General features: G+C 36.4%; 1 protein-coding gene across 5 annotated transcripts in view; it reads left to right on the forward strand.

Annotated features, from left to right (window-relative positions):
* The window catches only part of STRBP (spermatid perinuclear RNA binding protein), a 175,428-nt gene that overhangs the window by 145,955 nt on the left and 11,602 nt on the right, over positions 1-17,871 (forward strand). For all 5 annotated transcript variants that reach the window (XM_054584407.1, XM_054584408.1, XM_054584409.1 and 2 more), the window contains 5 exons: positions 5,246-5,338; positions 6,053-6,252; positions 12,333-12,491; positions 15,453-15,587; positions 15,781-15,921. In XM_054584407.1, coding sequence (XP_054440382.1) covers positions 5,246-5,338; positions 6,053-6,252; positions 12,333-12,491; positions 15,453-15,587; positions 15,781-15,921 — 728 coding nt within the window. The remainder of the gene's footprint in view (positions 1-5,245; positions 5,339-6,052; positions 6,253-12,332; positions 12,492-15,452; positions 15,588-15,780; positions 15,922-17,871) is intronic.

Here is a 17,871-nt window from a genome sequence, read left to right on the forward strand (position 1 = left end):
AATTTTTTATTTTTCTTTGTTATCAGTTGATACAGGAGCTATTTAAATGTTGTCATTGCTTAATTTCCAGATGGGGAAGGGTTTTTCAGTTATTTCTCTATTTTTTGAGTTCCCACTTAATTCTTCTATAATCTGAGAACATGCTTTGTTTGATTTCTATCCTTTGATAATATATTTTTTACTCTGGTATTTCTTGAGACTTGTTTTATGTCCCAGTCCTTAAGTTTTGTAAATGATTCTGTCTGAAAAATTACTGACAATCTGCAGTTGGTGGTCAGAATGTTCTTTACATGTCAGGTTACATTTGTTCGTTGTGTTGTTCAAATCTTACATACCTGTAGTATATATATTTTTTGTTGTTTATTCTCTTAATTACTAAAGGAGGCATATCAATTTCCTTCTATTGTGGATTGTCTGTCTCCGCTTTCAGGTCTGCTAGTTTATAATTTATATTTTTCATTTCTAGGATTTGGTTCTTTTTTATAGGTTTAGGTTTTCTTCTAGACATTCTCCTTGTTTTTATTTTTTAACTTTTAATTTTTTTAGCATTGTAATTATTATTTTTAATAAAATTTGCTTTTGAAAGCTCTGTCATCTGGGTCTCTCTTGGTTCTGTTTTTGTGGTCTGCCCCTTCTCTTGATTGTTGATCATAATATTTTATCTTATATATCTGGTTATTATTGAATGCTGGAGACTTAAAATAAAAAAAATATATTTTATACTAAAACATGTTTAGTTTCAACAAACAGTAAAGGAACAATTAAAATAACATTATTGTCACAATCAGATTAATGAGTATTAAAAATATTGGTAATATCAAGTATTAGCAACTCTGAAAGGAACTGGGTATTCATAGAAACTTTTTCTTCATCTTAAAGTAGTCCCTTTAGCGTATTTTGCAGTGCTGATTTGGTGGAGGTGAATTCTTTTAGCCTTCTTTTGTATGGGAAACTCCTTATTTCACCTTCCATTTTAATTGAGAACCTTGCTCGGTAGAGCAGTCTTGGTTGCAGACCTTTGCTTTTGATAACTTGGAATATTTCTTGCCATTCCCTTCTGGCTTAGAGCGTTTCTGTTGAGAAGTCAACTGCTAGCTATATTTGGGCTCCCTTATATGTTACTACCTCTTTCTCCCTTACTTCCTTTAGGATTCTCTATTTGTCTTTGCTGTTTGCCATTTTAATGAGGATGTGTCTTGGACTGGGCCTCATTGGGTTCCTCTTGAATGAGACCCCCTATGCTTCCTGGGCGTATGTGACTTTTTCCTCTCCTCCAGTTAGGGAAACTTTCCATCATGACTTTTTCAAACTGGTTCTCTATCCCTTCCTCATCCTCTTCTCCTTCTCGTATCCCTATTATATGGATATTACTACGTTTTGGGTTGTCCTGCATTTCCCTAAAGGCCTCTTCATTCTTTTTGAATCTTTTTTCATTTTCTTGCTCTTTCTGGGAGCTTTTTTCTACCTTGTCCTCAGCTTCATCTAGCCTGCTTTGGATTCCTCCTTCTGTGTTCTTCAATTCAGAAATTGTATTCTTCATTTCTTCTTGTCTCTTATTGATAGTTTCTCTGTCCTTTTTCATGCTGATACAGTTTGCAGTAAGTTCCTCGTAGTTTCCCTGTAGTTTTTGGTAATTCTCTCTGAGCTTACTGAGCTCATTGAGCTTCCTTAGAACCGTTGTTTGGAACTCAATATCTGATAGTTGACTTGCCTCTATTTCATTTAGTTCTCTTTGTGGGGATTCCTCCGTTCCCTTCGAGTGGGGCATATTTCTTTGTCTTCCCGTTATTCGTGAGACTCTTCTCTTTTGCTTCTGATTCTTAAGTTGATCTGTCTTGATCTCCTGACTTTGTGTTGTGAACCACTATGGTTGGAGACTGCTGTTTTTACTTTCTGGATCTGCCTCTGATGATGTCATGTTGACCCTGTCTGACCTTAAACAGTCTTTTCGAGACTTCCAGTAATCTACTGTTTGTGGCTGTCTCAATCTATTTACTCTGCACTCAGCAGGCCGCCTTAGAAAGCTCAGGGCAGGGCGGAGTCCCTCCTAGGGGCAGGGTTATTGGGTCCTCTCACGCTGCTGCCATATGGGGGAGGAGTCCGCACTGGGATCCCGCCAGCTACTCTCTCCATTCTCTCCCCAAAGCCTCTGCCCCCAGTTTCTCCTCAAGTATCTCCAGACCTCTCTGTGCCCCCTTTAGCCAGGGATTTACTGTCTGTGGCTGCCACTCTGCACTCAGCAGGCAGTTTAGACAGCACAGGGCGGGGTTGAATCCCACCTGGGGGTGTGGCTATTGGGTCCTTTGATGCTGGTGCTGCTCAGGGGGAGTGGTCCCTGCCTGAGCAAGATGGCCGCTGCTGCGTGGGGGATGAGTCAGCACCGAGATCCCACTGGCTACTCTCTCAGTCCTCTCTCCAAAGCCTCCTTCCCCAGTCTCTCCTCGGGTGTCTCTAGCCCACTGTGCCCCTGCCTTTGCCGGAGACCAGGGTAAGTGGCAGTTAGATTGCGCTAAAGCCGATTCTTCTGTTTCTGAGGTTACAAAGCTCCTCTCTCGCTATTGTTCAGTTGTTTGTTCCAGGTGATTTCTCCACAATTTAGTTGTAATTCCAGCTTGGTCCTGGGAGGAGGTCAGTGTGACCTCCACTCACTCCTCTGCCATCTTGATTCTCAAAATAAAAAATACTGTAAGGGAATTTAAAGCAGAGAGTAATAATATCTTCCCTAGGGCAGATTTATATTTGTTTCTGGGAGATGGCTAGTGGAATTGGCAGTCCTGGGTCATTATAATGCAACCAGGGATTAAGATGATCTGAAGTTGGGCTGAGATCCAGGCTGTATATTTGTCCTTATTTTACTTTAGTGTGTGACATTGCAGAGGCCCATCCACAGTGCGAGGAATTCAACAGGTGTCGGTGTCCTCTCCTTAGTGGTCCTCAAACTTCAGTTGTTGGCCCCCTGAGTGAGACCTGGGTGCCTGTTCGGAAGTACTCTGTTCGGAAGTACTCTCTTCAGAAGTACTCTGTTCAGTTCTTACCGATGTTTCTGGATTTGGAAGATGCCCCTAGAGGAAGTGTGGCTCCCAAAGCAGGGTTTCTTGTATCTCCCAGATCTTAGCTCTGTATTCTTTCTTGTCCAGAACTATATATTTATTCCATAGTTTTGCTAATTACATCAAGAGGCCTTTTTCATTTTACTTACTTTGTCATACTGGAAATAGTACTTCGATATTTTGTAAAAGTTCCTCTAGTGAATTCGTGGCAGCTAGGGTTCAGAACCACTGCCTCTCCTCCTCTTCTGCTACCATCCACTCCTGGTTCATGCCGCTCCACCCTCACAGGCCTTTATGCTCTTTCCCAGCTTGTTCCTGTCTATGACCCTAGTACTTTGCTGTTTTCTTTGCTTGGGGCTCATTCCCCAGATAATGAATAGCTTACTCTTATTTTTTCTCAAGTCTTCATCAAAAGGTCACCGTATAGGCAATACCTTTTTGACCTTTTTGGTGAACACTAAAAATAGCAACACCTCTTTCCTCTTAAGCCTCCTATTTTTCTTCATTACAGTCAAAACCATAGGACATGTTGTAATTAGCTTCTAACCACCTTGCATAAGCTCTTTGAAACATTGTTTTGTTCTCTTTGTCCAGCATTTAAAATTATCCTTCACATAGAAAATGCTCAGTTAATATTTTTTTGCTGAATGAATATATGAATGAAATTATAATGAGGGTAATAAAAGTACAGGTTTCAAAGAGTGATGATTAAATAAGTTAATACATGTAAGTTATTAAGAACAGTGCCAGGCATATGGTAAGCACACATATTATTTTTAAAAATTGTTGCTTTTCAAATGATCACTTCTCATTCCCTTCCCCCCAGATTTTACTGCTGTTTTACAATGGCTGGGATGGGAGATTGAAGCTTAATCCATGGACTCCTTTGTTGCTGGAGGATTTAGAGAACAGACCTGTGCCTTTAAGCCAGTTTGTGATTTCCACACCATTAGAGAGCAGCTTTTAATGCAACTTAGTGGGTGGTCGAATGAGTAGACTTTGTTCCCTTTGAACTTTTATTTCTTAAAGATGGCATTCAGAGAGACTGGCACACTCAGTTTTATGTAATGCGGGTGAAATACAATACTAAGCAGATATAAACAGATAGTGTTTTCTGAAGAAGAGAACATCAAGATTTATTGACCTGAGTGGTAAGCATTGTCTCAAGCAAGTGCTCAAGTCAAATATTTACTGCAAGGGACAATAAATCTTAATCATCAGAGAATATGTAGTTAATGTCGGTATTATTACAAGGTTTCATTCATTAGAAGTATCTGGAAATCTTGTGGCATGAATCTCTTGAACATAACTTTCCTTAAGGAAAAACCCAACAACCAGTTGGACAGGTTGATGAGCTTTTCTCTGATTGGCTTTAACTTGGACAGCAAAGCCTTTTGCCTGACAGTGATATGAACCAGGTGCTTTACCCAAGAAATTAATTGCATAATGTCAGTTAGTTTTGTTTCATACCCATTATGTTGGTTCTAAGTGTTGTATTAGTTAAGATAAAAGACAGGGACAAAATATTTTTGACCTCATTGAGTGCTGAGGAAACACAAGACCTCTGTATATGAAATAGCCAGTGACACACAGCCACAGAGGACACTGTGTTTCTGATACCATAGAAACTGTTTTAGAAAGTTGAGAGGAAAGCTGAAGAAAACTTCATGGAAGAGATGAACTGTAAATAAAATTTTAAATAGGATTTGAATAGGCAGACAGAAGAATATTTTGTAGTGTGAAAAATAGTCAGATTTCCAAAAACCCAAGATTTAACATGTGAAGTTTAAAAATTTATGTAAAGTAGTAAATGTTAATTTATAGAAATATTTGAAAAGACATAAAAATAAATCCTAGTACCAAAGATAGCTAGCTACCTTTAACATTTTGTTATCTTTCGACTTTTTTCTGTGAATATATACAGATGTGTATATATTCATAGATACTTGTATTTGTATGAATGAATAGGAGAAATAAGTATTTATAAAAATGAATATTAAGTTATTTCATAAAGATTTACTTTAGAAGTTTTTGCTATTACAAGATTGTAAATATTGTAATTTAATTGTTCAATGGGGAGAGTACTATGTTCCTTGTGATTCATAGGGTTTCCTTTCTTGAACATATCAGATACATTTGGTAGAGGAAGTAAAATCATTGTTTTGACTGATAATGAATCTCTTGTAATTCTTTAGGTGCTGGATCTTCAGCCCTGAAGAGGCCATTTGAAGATGGATTAGGGGATGATAAAGACCCCAATAAGAAGATGAAACGAAATTTAAGAAAAAGTATATAAAATCTTTATTCTTAGAGATTCTTATAAGAGTATATATATTCTTATAGACTAGAAAGCATTTATAGTCTCAGGAAAATAAAAAGTACAGAGTGAAGAATTTGATTTGAATTGAGGTATTTCGAATAGATCTTAAATGAGAAATTGATGATTGAATAACTTCATTTTCAAGCTTCATTGCTTAGGACAGTGATTTTCAGCCTTTTTTATCGCATGGCACACATAAACTAATTAGTAAAATTTTGCATCATACCAAAAAAAATATATATTTTTTTGCTAATCTGACAAAAAAATAGGTATAATTTGATTTTTTCACACTGGACGGCTATTGTTGTGTTGGCTGTTGTCACTTTTTTAAATTTAACAGGCTAGGGAAAATAAGTTAGTGCTCCTGAAGAAAAGTCAAGATTGAATGTTTAAAAGTTCTTGTGGCACACTGGTTGAAAATCACTGGTTTAGGATATATTAACATTGCCAAACTAAAATTAATGTACAGATAGAGTAATGCATATTACTCTTACAGTAGTGTTAGCATCATAATTTAAAAAGTGATTTTAGAGTTATTTATGAAGTGAAGTTAATTTGTATAGGTGTTTTTAAATTCTTGCTTTTAAAAAAACCTGATGAATTTTTAGTGGTCACTAGGAACCTACAAATGCATAGATTAAGGCAAAATGTTTTAATTTTTGATCTCTTCTTTCTTTAACAGTTCTGGATAGTAAAGCAATAGACCTTATGAATGCACTAATGAGGCTAAATCAGATCAGGCCAGGGCTTCAGTATAAGCTCTTATCTCAGTCTGGCCCTGTCCATGCTCCAGTCTTTACAATGTCTGTAGATGTGGATGGCACAACATATGAAGCCTCAGGACCATCCAAGAAAACAGCAAAACTTCACGTAGCAGTGAAGGTACTGTATGTCTTTTACTTACCAGTGCTTTTTTATTTTACATTGTAAATAAGGGTCTTATTTTCCTGTAGTAACGTAACAGAATTTTTTAAAAAGATTTTAATAATGTCATCTCTGTGCTACAAAATTTTTTGGTTGTAAAAATATATGTTGATTATACAAAATTTGGAAAACAGAAGTAAAGAAATAAAAATATCAGCTGTGTATCTCTGAGGCAGATGATTAGTATTTTTTTTATATATATAGGTTTATTCCAGTTTTTTTCTGTTTTCTTTTTTTAAGTTGAGCTTATAGAGTATATGTGATTTTATCCTCTGATTTTCTTCATTTAACATGTCATGAGTGTTTTTCTATATATTAAAAGCTTCATAAGTAATATTTAATAGCTGTATGAGTAACATGGTTTGGATGGACTGTTAAATGTTTAAACATTTCCCTATCATTACATATTGTGCTGTTTGCAGATTTTTTCTGTCATAAGTGAATTTGATCATTGTCTTTGCACATGGTCCCTTTTCTGCATTTCAGAGTACTTCCATAGGGAATAAGGTCCAAGATTGAACCATTCAGTCATTCACGTAGGTTTGTAGAAAATTCCTAAATATCGGAATCTCTCTAAGGGTACCTTTGACCTTTTGCTGACAAAGGTAGAAATGTCAAAGATCATGTAGAATGAAGAAGAATTTTCACTTGAGAAAAATTCTGTTATGTAAAGTGTGGCATAAGATACAATAGGTCTGTTTTCATGATCATTCCATTTTGCAAATATTATTAATGTAGATGGAAACATTATTCTAGAATCTCAAGATACAGCAGTGAACAAAGTTTCTGCCCTTTTGGAGCTTGGATCCCAGTGTGATTAGGATGGGGAGGCAGACAACAGATATATAAATGAATAAATTACGTGTCAAGTAATAATAGACAATGCAGAAAAATAATAACAAAGCTTTAAAAATGTAAAACAATATATTAATGTTCTGTCTTGTTTATAAAAGCTGTACTTCAGGTATGATGGAATAGTATGAGTTTATGAGGCAGAAGATGAAAACCAAGAGTGAGGGGAAAAGTGAATCCAAGAATAAGGCTAAAAATAGTTTGATAATGTAGCTTTAATGTATGCTGAGAATGAATCACAGTTATAGGCCTGAGTTCTCTAGCATCTGACACAAAAGTGTGTGAAATACCCGTCTATTGTCTATCACATAATGGAGAGTTGATTATGAGAGTCACAGTTGTTTTGGTGTAAAGATCAGATGGGCATTCTCCTTGAGTAGATCTTCATAAAAAGGGATAGCAGTGTATCTCTGCGCTACAGAGATACAGTTTGTGGGTTTTTTATAATAACCATTCATATAAGATAGTGGCTTCATAGCAAGTTGCAATTCAGTAAAATTTGGGCAAGTTAGTAGAGTGGCAAATTTTGCAATGTGACAAGATTAAGATGCTATTTGTTTTCATAATAAGCATTAACATTTTGATACGTATTCCCCCTGCCCCTTTAACTTGCAATTTCAAAGTCCAAAAGCACTGAAAATGAAAAATACTTTCCTAAGTTTGATGCAAACTCACTAGATGGGAAAACCTGAACTGAATTGATATATGGCTATTTTTAGTCTTTAGTATTCTATGTACTGTGAATATTTTATATATTTACTCAAACATAGAGTAGCACCTTAGATACTGCTGGAAAGTTTGAAAATATATGGTAAATATATTGTAGTAGCTTTATAAATTTTGAAAAGTTATTCTCAAAATAATCTGGCCCCCAGGATTTCAGGTAAGGAATGATGGGACTTACAAAATGTATACTTAAAATAGGATTATGTTTTCTTTGTTCATCTAAAAATATATTGAGCCTTTTATAGTTATTACAAAGATTGTTCTTTTTACTCATGGCCTAATATTTCATTATTTGTCTACCACAATGTCACTAATCCTTTTAGATTTAGATGCTTCCAGTTGATTGCTTTATACCTTTTTGAACTGGTCTGATTATCCCTTAAATATATTCTAGAGATAGAATTACTAGGTCAAGAAGAAAGTCCATTTGAATGATCCATTAATTCGTCAAATATATATTGGGATTTCTATTAATGTCAGGCATATATTGCCAAATTGCCATCCATAAGCTTATACCATGGTCATTACAGGTTCTCTATGAGTTTGAGAGAGTTTTATGTCCAACATATGTTTTTTGAAAGTAGGTCCCAGTTGATACAAATCCTTGGATTCTTGCTCAGTTGCTTGGTAGGTGTCTGTACCTGTTAAGACAGATCACACCATAGAATCAAAACAAAATGAGAAGAGATCAGTTTCTGCCAGAAGAGCCTGGCTGCTCAGCAGCAGGCAACCTAAAGTGGCCAGTCTTCCCTTTCCTCTTCTAATTCTTTTCCTTAGAGCCCCTCACAAAGAGCATTTTTAGGGCCAAAATGAGCCATGTTTCATGAAAAGAATCCTATTCATTGTGGGGAAAGGTCAGTTAGAAGGGGACAAGGAATGAAGGCTCTTTGGAGAGGTTCTTGGAAGCCATTAAATCCCTATTAGAAGTCATGCATATGACTTTGCATTGAGTGGAGAGCCATAGGGTAAATGTGTTCTTAGGTGTTTTCTTTTCACTCTTGGATCTTAGTCTTTGAGTGGGTCATCTTTCTCAGGCTCAACTCCCTTTAGACTTGGACTTTTCTTTGGTATAGCAGTTTTTTGGCCTTAATTTTCATTCCAAACAAACTTTGGTTCGCTGGTCTGAAAACTCTTTAAAAATTTTTACTTTTATAGCACATAGTAGTTAATAATCTTAGAATGTGTTCATAGAAAATGACTAAATTTGGACTTTTTGTCAGTTGAGCTGCATTACAAGTATACTGTGTCCCTTGAGATTATCTATCAGTTATTAGAGGGACCCCAAAAAACCCTGGAATTTATTTATAAAAATGGCATATTTAGTTTTACGTGTTTAAACTTCAGTCACCTTCAAAGTACTCTCCATTTGATGCAATACACCTATCAAGACTTTTTTCCCACTGCTCAAAACAGTTTTTGAACTCATTGATTTTGATGCCTTTTAGTGCTTCTGCCATTTTTTGTTTCACCTCTTCCACGTTGGCAAAACGTTTCCCTTTGAGGGTTTTTTTCATAGGGGGAAACAAAAAAAAGTCACTTGGGGTGAGATTGGGTGAATAGGGAGGGTGGGACATAGGGGTCATGCCATGTTTTGTCAAAACTGCTGAACACTTAACGCGGTGTGGGCAGGTGTGCCCCTAAATTGCCCATCTTGAAATGGGCAACTGTGTTGAAAGAGTCTTCAAAAAAAATTCACTGAAGCCGAGTGCAGCCTCTCAGAACGCCAGCTGGCGCACTGATAGGGATGGGTTCCTGGGACAGTCACCGAGCAGGAGGAGCCTGTACTCACGGGGCCCGCCCTCCAGAAGAGAATTCTGTTTTTTAGGGGGCTGTCCCCCCTTGTATATAAATTATTTATTAGATGTACTGAAATAAGTTACTACAATAACAAGTAAATACCACATTACAGGTTTTGTTTGAGTCTGAGAGAGTTTTATATCCAACATATGTTTTTGAAAATTGATAGGTGAGAAAAGAGCAGAGAGAAGTGTTGCTAACTAATTTATATGACTATTTTAACTGTTAAATTGGGAAATAACAAGTCACATTTACTTGTGACTCTTGGCTTTTGACTTGCAGCTTGTTAGCTAGTGTTAATTTCAGACTAATAACTGTTCTCCCAGAGATGAGGTTTCTCAGGAAGAGCATATTTGCAGGACTCACTGGACAAGGTGTTTTCTTTATAAAACATCATTAAGGATATAACCAAATGATGTCAACATGCCTAAGGTATTATCTGATTATTTTTAGAACTTGACTTTATTCTCTTTTTAAAAAATTTTTCATTTATTTTCAGAGAGAGGGAAAGAGAGAGAGAGAAACATCAATGTGCGAGAGATACTTTGATTGGTTGCCTCTTGCATGCCCCCAACTGGGGACCTGGCCCTCAACCCAGCCATGTGCCCTGACCGGGAATCGAACTGGCGACCTTTCGGTTTGCAGGCCAGCAGCATTCAACTCACTGAACCACACCAGCCAGGGCAACTTTATTTTTGTTTAATACAAGCAATTTCTTTATGATTTGACATGTTCAACAGAATGCCAAATATTCCATATGAATTAATTTCAAGCTCTCTTGGTACAGAGTTCTGCTTATGCTCATTTTTTGTTTAGAGTAATACTACTTTATTTATATAAGATGACATTATTTATAAAGGCTGGGCTGCCTGGCTGGTCATTTGTGGATTATCAAAATAGTTTTTTTTTTTTTTTTTTTTTTGTTTGTTTTTTGTTTTTTTGGTCTTTTTCAAACCAACTTTATTGAGGTACAACATACATGTAACTGGTATATGGTTTTCATAGATGATTGTAATCCTATAACCACCAACTCGGTCACTTCTCTCACCCTAAAACTTTTCTCATGTCCCTTTGTAGAGCATCTTCCCGAGTCCCCATCCCTGGCATCCTCTACCAGGGGTATCCAACGTTTTGGCATCTCTGCCACATTGGAAGAAGAGAAGTTGTCTTGGGCCACATGTTAAATACATTGTGGCATGTGATCACTAAAAAAATCTTGTAATATTTAAGTAAATTTACAATTTTGTATTGGGCTGCATTCACAGCCATCCTGAGGTGCATGTGGCCCTCGGGCCTCAGGTTGGACACCCCTGCATTAGCTTTTGGAGTAGTATTTTGAGAGACACCTCTTAGGTATAGCTGGGATTGTAAAGAAAAACGATGTGCTTTTTACATTCCAGCCACTTAAAACAGTTAAAAACAAACAAATACAGGAATCTTGAGGAACCTATCTCTATATTTTCTGATATAAACCTTTAAATTAGTAACTGACAATGCAGTATCAACCTTTTTAAAAGAGGCTTGTAAAAATGCCAATGAACATATTTTCGTGTGTGTGTGTGTGTGTGTGTGTGTGTACATTTCTGAAAACCTTATTTTAAAAAAGGTTTCTTTAAAAAAGGCTATGCATTGAATGGAACTGTAAGAAGAATGAACATTAGAGGAGGCCATAAATTAACCAGTCCTTGTGACGCAGGGGTGGAAATACAAAACTGAAATTGTTCCTGTTCACTTAGTATAGAGAATAAACCTGGAGACTGAATCTTTTCTTTCAGGTCTCAATTATGGTTTAAATTAAAAGCAAAGAGGTCAGTAGTAGAAAGTTTCAGATGTTATTTTGTAATTGACCAGCAAATTAGTTCCAAGGTAAAGAAAACTTCTTGATTAACTTTCTGTGCTAATTTTTCCTAATGGATTGCATCATAGAATTTAGAAGTCAACTAATAAGTCTTCCTTTCTTGCAAATTGGAAAATTGAGGATGAGTGAAGAAATACAGAATTAGACCCTCCTGTCTTTTCCTTTCTAGTCTAAGTATACTTTTTTACAATGTGCTATTTTACTTTCCCCCTCATCATGTTGGTTGAACATGGCCATGCTGTTTACTTTCTCTTCCTTTTACCTCCAAATTAACTGAACCAGGAGCAACCTTGGGTTAGCATTTCCATCATCCTTTATTTAAACTTAATTACTCTGAGGAAATTTTTCCCATTTTCTCTGGCAGCAATTTTTCAGGTAGTGAATTTTTAAAATGTGAAATACCTGACTACTTAGTCAGAAGCTCTAACCTCTTTTTCTCTTAGATTGTTAAATAAAATGACAATAGCCAACACAGCTATAGCTGTCTGGTGTGATTGAATCAAAATTACACCAATTTTTTTTTTTTGTCACATTGGCAAGAAAATATATTTCTTGGTGTGCTGCGGAATTTTAGCAATTAGTTTATGTGCGCCATGAGATGACAAAGGTTGAAAATCGCTGTTCTGTGGTGACACCCTGGTAGGTAAAACCAAGGATTTGTAGATTCAGTGCCATCACACTCTTCCTACAGCGTATTTCATGGATTCAAATGTTGTGAATTTGAAACTGTTGTTCTGAGTACCTCATCTCTTGTCTGTGGTTTCTGGTGTTTGAATAAAACTGAATCTTAATGTAATTTGTACAGGTATTACAGGCAATGGGATACCCAACAGGCTTTGATGCAGATATTGAATGTATGAGTTCCGATGAAAAATCAGATAATGAAAGCAAAAATGAAACCGTGTCTTCAAACTCAAGCAATAATACTGGAAATTCTACAACTGAAACCTCCAGTACCTTAGAGGTATACTTATGTTTTTTTTCCTTAGAAAATAATATCCACTGTAGAGAAGTTGGGAGATGTGGGAAAATATAAATAAAATCAAAAGCATATACAAACAGACATATATTCCAGGGGCAGCCATTATTAATATTTTGGTTTATTTCCATCCAAGCTTTTTTGGATAAGTGGGGTTTTGTTTTTTAAGGCAGTCATTTTTATGCAGTTTTTACATGTTATGTTTTTTTTCCATTTAATTCTAAAAATGTCTGTAAATATACTGTGTACTACACAACATATTTAGCATTTTCCTTTTGCTGCATTTAGCAAGTATATTAAGAGTAACTGAAGAACAAAAAAAACCCCAAATATCTAGTGGAGGAAATTTAGGATTATTTGAAGTTTGTGCTAAGCTGACAGTAGTGGGTCTTCCCTGAGTTGGACTGGCTCTGCCAAAGGTATAGCTTGACCTGGGATGTTCCTCATGCTCTGGGAAGTCCTGACGCAGGAGCTTATTACCAGAGACAACAGAATGGAACACGATCTGAGCACTGAGTAGTCACAGAATGTTTGGGAATTCATGGAGCCCTTGTTTATTGCCTTCTACATAAGGAGAATTGGCTTTCAAGTAACAGCAAGGGCTTACATTAACATTTAAAAAATTTGTCATTTGTAAGAATGATTATTATTAGGGAATGTAATTTTTTTCAGCCTACTAGTTTGTCCTTTTAGTACCTGTTTACTGTCCGTTACTGAAGAAATTGTGTCCAGAGCCTCAAGAAGCCCCCAGGCCAGAAGGGCAAAAGACATGTTTGTAACTAATTATACTGTAATGCGATAAGCTCTATGATTGCAAAGTAAATATAATATAAAATATCCAAGGAGGAAGTGATTACGAAGCTTACACACATGTAATATCAAAGGAAGTAGAATGTGACCTAGGTTTGAGATGGTAAGATTTTTTAGGGGAGAGGTGGAAAGAAGGCTTTCTAGATCGCAGGCATTGTAGGTATAAAGGAGTTGTGGAAGGAAATGTTTAGAATTGCCAGGTGGTCAGTGTAGAGGGGCCTGATGGGAACTGAGGCTTGTAAAAACCATGCCTGACTCTTCATGTGATGTTGTGGAGGATAGAAGACATGGTGCCTGGCTTTTCAGAGGGCCAGTCATTTACAAGTGTACTCATAGGCAGAGCAGGGTGTTTTGATGTCAGTGTTAGAAATGTTGATACAAAGAAAGAGCTCATTAATTTTGAGGCTCAGACCATTACATTTCAAAGGGAATTAGAAGGGGGAGAGCATTTTGGGCTGCGCTAATAGCAGCCATGAGTTTATGGAGGTTTTGGTAGTGAATACATCAGTGCTTTGTTTCTGTATGATGTAGTAATGGAGGGGGGGGTAGGGACAGAGCCTTATACTTCATTTAAAGTAATAGTGATTAGAAATGCAAATATTTTTATGTCTTGACTCATTTTTATAATTGTGATTTCAGATTTGGAAGGCAGAGATATATTGCCATAGACCTAGTTTCAAAAATTACTTAGTACCTTTTAAAACTGGAGATTGGAAATTTGCCTTGAAATTTTAAAAATGTAGATTATAAAAACTCTTCAAGAAGCGATATTTATGCAGAAGACCCAGAAGTGTTTATTAAATTTGTCTTTAAAAATAGTCCAGTGTTTTACTTCTACAGCATCACCCACTTATCAAATCAGCATGGAGTGCTTGTTCAGAAGCTTGCAGTCCATTGGGTTTATATACAATAATTCTTTTGGGCATTCATTTCTTCAGCTTTTCTTGAGCAATTACTGTGGTCGAATTAAAGACATGATCTCTAATCTCAAAAAGTGCTCAATCTTTGGGCCTTTTCTTTCTCAAAATTATAGCAGAAGTATTTTGTGGTTTTATTTTTGGGCTAACTTCTCTCATCATTTGAACCTTCATATTCTTACATGAATTGCTTTTCTTCCCGTGGCTCTTATTCTTCTTTAAGTCAGTTCTTTCTACCACTCTTAAAGTAATTTTCTCTTTTTATTTTATTATTGTTAGTGCAGTTTTCTACAGCGCAAATCTAATTATGAACTTCCCCAGACTAAAGTCTTTTCAGTGACTCCCCACTGTCTGTGATAAGGTCAGAGCCCATGTGCATGCTACAGTGTCCTTTATTTATGATTTGGCTTCATCAAGGGTGTTTCCAGTCGGGTTCTGTCATACTCTGCGCAGCCCGCTATTTATTCTGTCCAGAGTGCCCTTCTCCTTTGTTTCCTTCTTGTGAGGGTGTGGCACTTCCCTTTTATGGGTGGGTTCACCTTGTTACTTCCAGGAAAACTATCCTGATGACCCTAGAAAGTGATTGCTTCTGTTTTGTTTCCATAACGTACATCTGTTCTATAATGTATATTGGTTTACAGAGATGATACCTGTCCCTCCCACTACACTGTAGCTCCTTGAGGACAGGAAATGACTACTTTTATTGTTATTTTTAAATTTCAGAATCCATAGTCTGTAGCCCACTGTTTTTACTTTAGGTACCCTTAAATCTCTTTAGAGAGACTGAGAGATGTGAAGGGGTATTTTCTTCCTATTTCTTACATTGAGTTACTTATTTCCTAACCCTAACAATGAAAAACCAGTAAATGCTCAGATGTCATATGGATCTCCACTGTTCTGCCTACTGTTAGTCATTTAGATTATTTTTCTCAGATCACTGCCACCACAGATCAGATCCTATAGTGCCCTATAATGGCAAGGCTACATCATTCTTGAATACTCTTTTGGGACAGCCCTTCTTTAGAGGCAGCCTGGCCAGATAACTTATTGCTTGTAGTTTCCATGTCTTTTGTATATGGAGATGAGCATGCATCCTAGCCTCTAAAGGCTTCCAAGTACAGTTTTTGAGCCTCTTTTTCAACAGAGGCATAGTATAATTGAATTTATAGTAAAAGAAATTTAATACTCTGAAATCTTACTTGATTGAACCTTCTTTTAGGTCAGAACTCAGGGCCCTATCCTCACAGCAAGTGGCAAAAATCCTGTAATGGAGCTCAATGAGAAAAGAAGAGGTCTTAAGTATGAACTCATCTCGGAGACTGGTGGAAGCCATGACAAACGCTTTGTAATGGAGGTGTGTACTTGTATACGAGCCAACCTTACTTTTCCTCAAGGACATAGTATAGCCTGAGCTTATACGTAAGAAGTTTAGACTGAGTCAGTGCTTGCAACACCGTTTGACTTCTGGCGTTTTCTCTGTTATGATTCATTTGAATTAAACTGCGTAGAGGGATTGTATGTGATAACTGCTGTGTTCTTCATTTTAGGTAGAAGTAGATGGACAGAAATTCAGAGGTGCAGGTCCAAATAAGAAAGTGGCAAAGGCAAGTGCAGCATTAGCTGCCCTGGAGAAGCTGTTTTCTGGACCCAATGCCGCAAATAATAAGAAAAAGAAGATTATCCCTCAGGTATGAGTTGAGCATTAAACCTTTGTAATACTTTTGAAAAATGTTACCAGAATTGTTTCCTTTTCTGTTTTTGTGCCACTAGCTTTTCCTGAATTTACGTCTTTTTCTTGGATTTAGCAACTTTTTATTTGGATTAGATAATTAATAATATTAAATGTGTCAGTGGTTCCCTGTTCTGTGGTTGTTCTAGTCAAATGATACATTAAAAAGAGACTGTTAGCATTATTTGGAGGCTTCGGGTCACTCTTGATGAGGTGGAGTGTTGAGGGATTTGTACTTGAATGAGATGTTAGCATTTGTCTGGTTTAGGAAACCTGCCAAGAGGACCTGGGCTCACTTTCATCAGAGTCTGCAGATGTTCTTCCATTTCCTTTTCAGTTTAGACTTTTGCATTATTTATTTTGGATTTTCTGTTGGAGGTGGCACAGTACAACTTGACCCTGTGTTTCTTGATTGGGAATGTCATTGTTGCTAAGTGTTTGTGATCATAGCAAGGTATTTGGAAAAGACAACCTCCGAATCCCATGCTTTTGGATAACAGATTTTTCTAACCACATTTTTATGCATTGAAAAATATTTTCTAGATATATCCCTATACTATGTGCAAAATTATGAGGGAAAAAGATACGTAAATACAGACACATTCTCTCCTTCATGGAGAGTACTGTGTAAAAATGTCTGACTTTATTATGTAATCAAAAGAAAGCAATTAAAAATCAAGGAAGCTTAGATTATTTAAGATTCTGTGTGAAACATTTTATTTTACATATGCTGAATCCACTATAGGAGGGTAGTTCGATCTCATTTTATTGATGAGGGAACAAGGCCCCAAGAAATTAAGATACTGCATGTAGTAACATGGTTGATTAATGGTGCAGGTTCTCTTTAAAACCAGGTTCTTCTTCGGAAGACATGGGCATTCTTTTGCTTATTATATTCATCTTAGAAACTTGTTTTATATTCAGCTTTTTTTATTTACTATCATAAGCACTGCTTAAATTTTAGGATTCAAGATACAAACAAGTAAAACTAACTTTTACTGAGATGAAATAAAAATAAAGTGTTTAAACTGCAAAGGAAGACATAGAAAAGTGGATTTTCTTTTCCTAAATATTGTAGAATATGTTCTAAATTAGTAGAAAGATAATTGTTATCTTGTTTATTTTGGTGCATTTTCCCTATGGTTACATCTTGTAATTGGTCCATTCCTTTTAGTGTTTAAAAAGCCTACATGCAGAGACTTACTAGGTAGTTCAGTTTGGTTCTAGTAGGAATGAGCTTGATTTGTGTGAAGTCATTCTGTTACTGCAAGATTGTTGCTTCCTGACTACCTTTGACTAAGCTGTGTTTAAAAAAAAAAACATGTCTGCTTAAAGTTCACTCATTTTTAGAAATTTTCCATACTAGAAGCTATAAAACTCCTGTGCTCAATGTGCTTGACAGCCAAGAAACAGTCTATTTCGGATGTGTGGGTTGGATTTTTTTCAGCCCAAAAGAAAAATGGCAGTTCTCTGTGCATGATACACTCAACCTTGAAACTCTCTTCTGTCCAGTCATACGAGCAGGAAAGGCTAACCTAGGAGAAGCAGAGGATGATGGTATTTCCATGTGAGGTAAATGTATGTATGCTCTGAGATACTGTTTTTTATTATACAGTGAGCTTTGAGGCTCTGCCACTCCCTGTTTATGGTAGAGAATATTAGTGGTTTCTAGTTTGAGTTTTTGTTGCATCTTTTTATTTAAAAATATGTGTTATATTTAATTTAAAACTATATATCCTTTAATTTTCTTAAAATTTTAGTTTTGGGAAAGGATGTTTTAGCAGCCCTGTGACTGTTACTCCTTGACTTAGTTGACATTTCAGAGTTTTATATCTCTTCTAAGCTGCTCTTTCTACTCTGAAGGAAAGCAAAGTGGGTATCATTTTCATTTTACAATTACCAGGGAGGC

This window comes from Pteronotus mesoamericanus, unplaced genomic scaffold (genome assembly GCF_021234165.1).
Source record: "Pteronotus mesoamericanus isolate MK-2021 breed Mesoamerican mustached bat unplaced genomic scaffold, CSHL_Meso_final contig_78, whole genome shotgun sequence".
NCBI classification, from domain to species: Eukaryota; Metazoa; Chordata; class Mammalia; order Chiroptera; family Mormoopidae; genus Pteronotus; species Pteronotus mesoamericanus.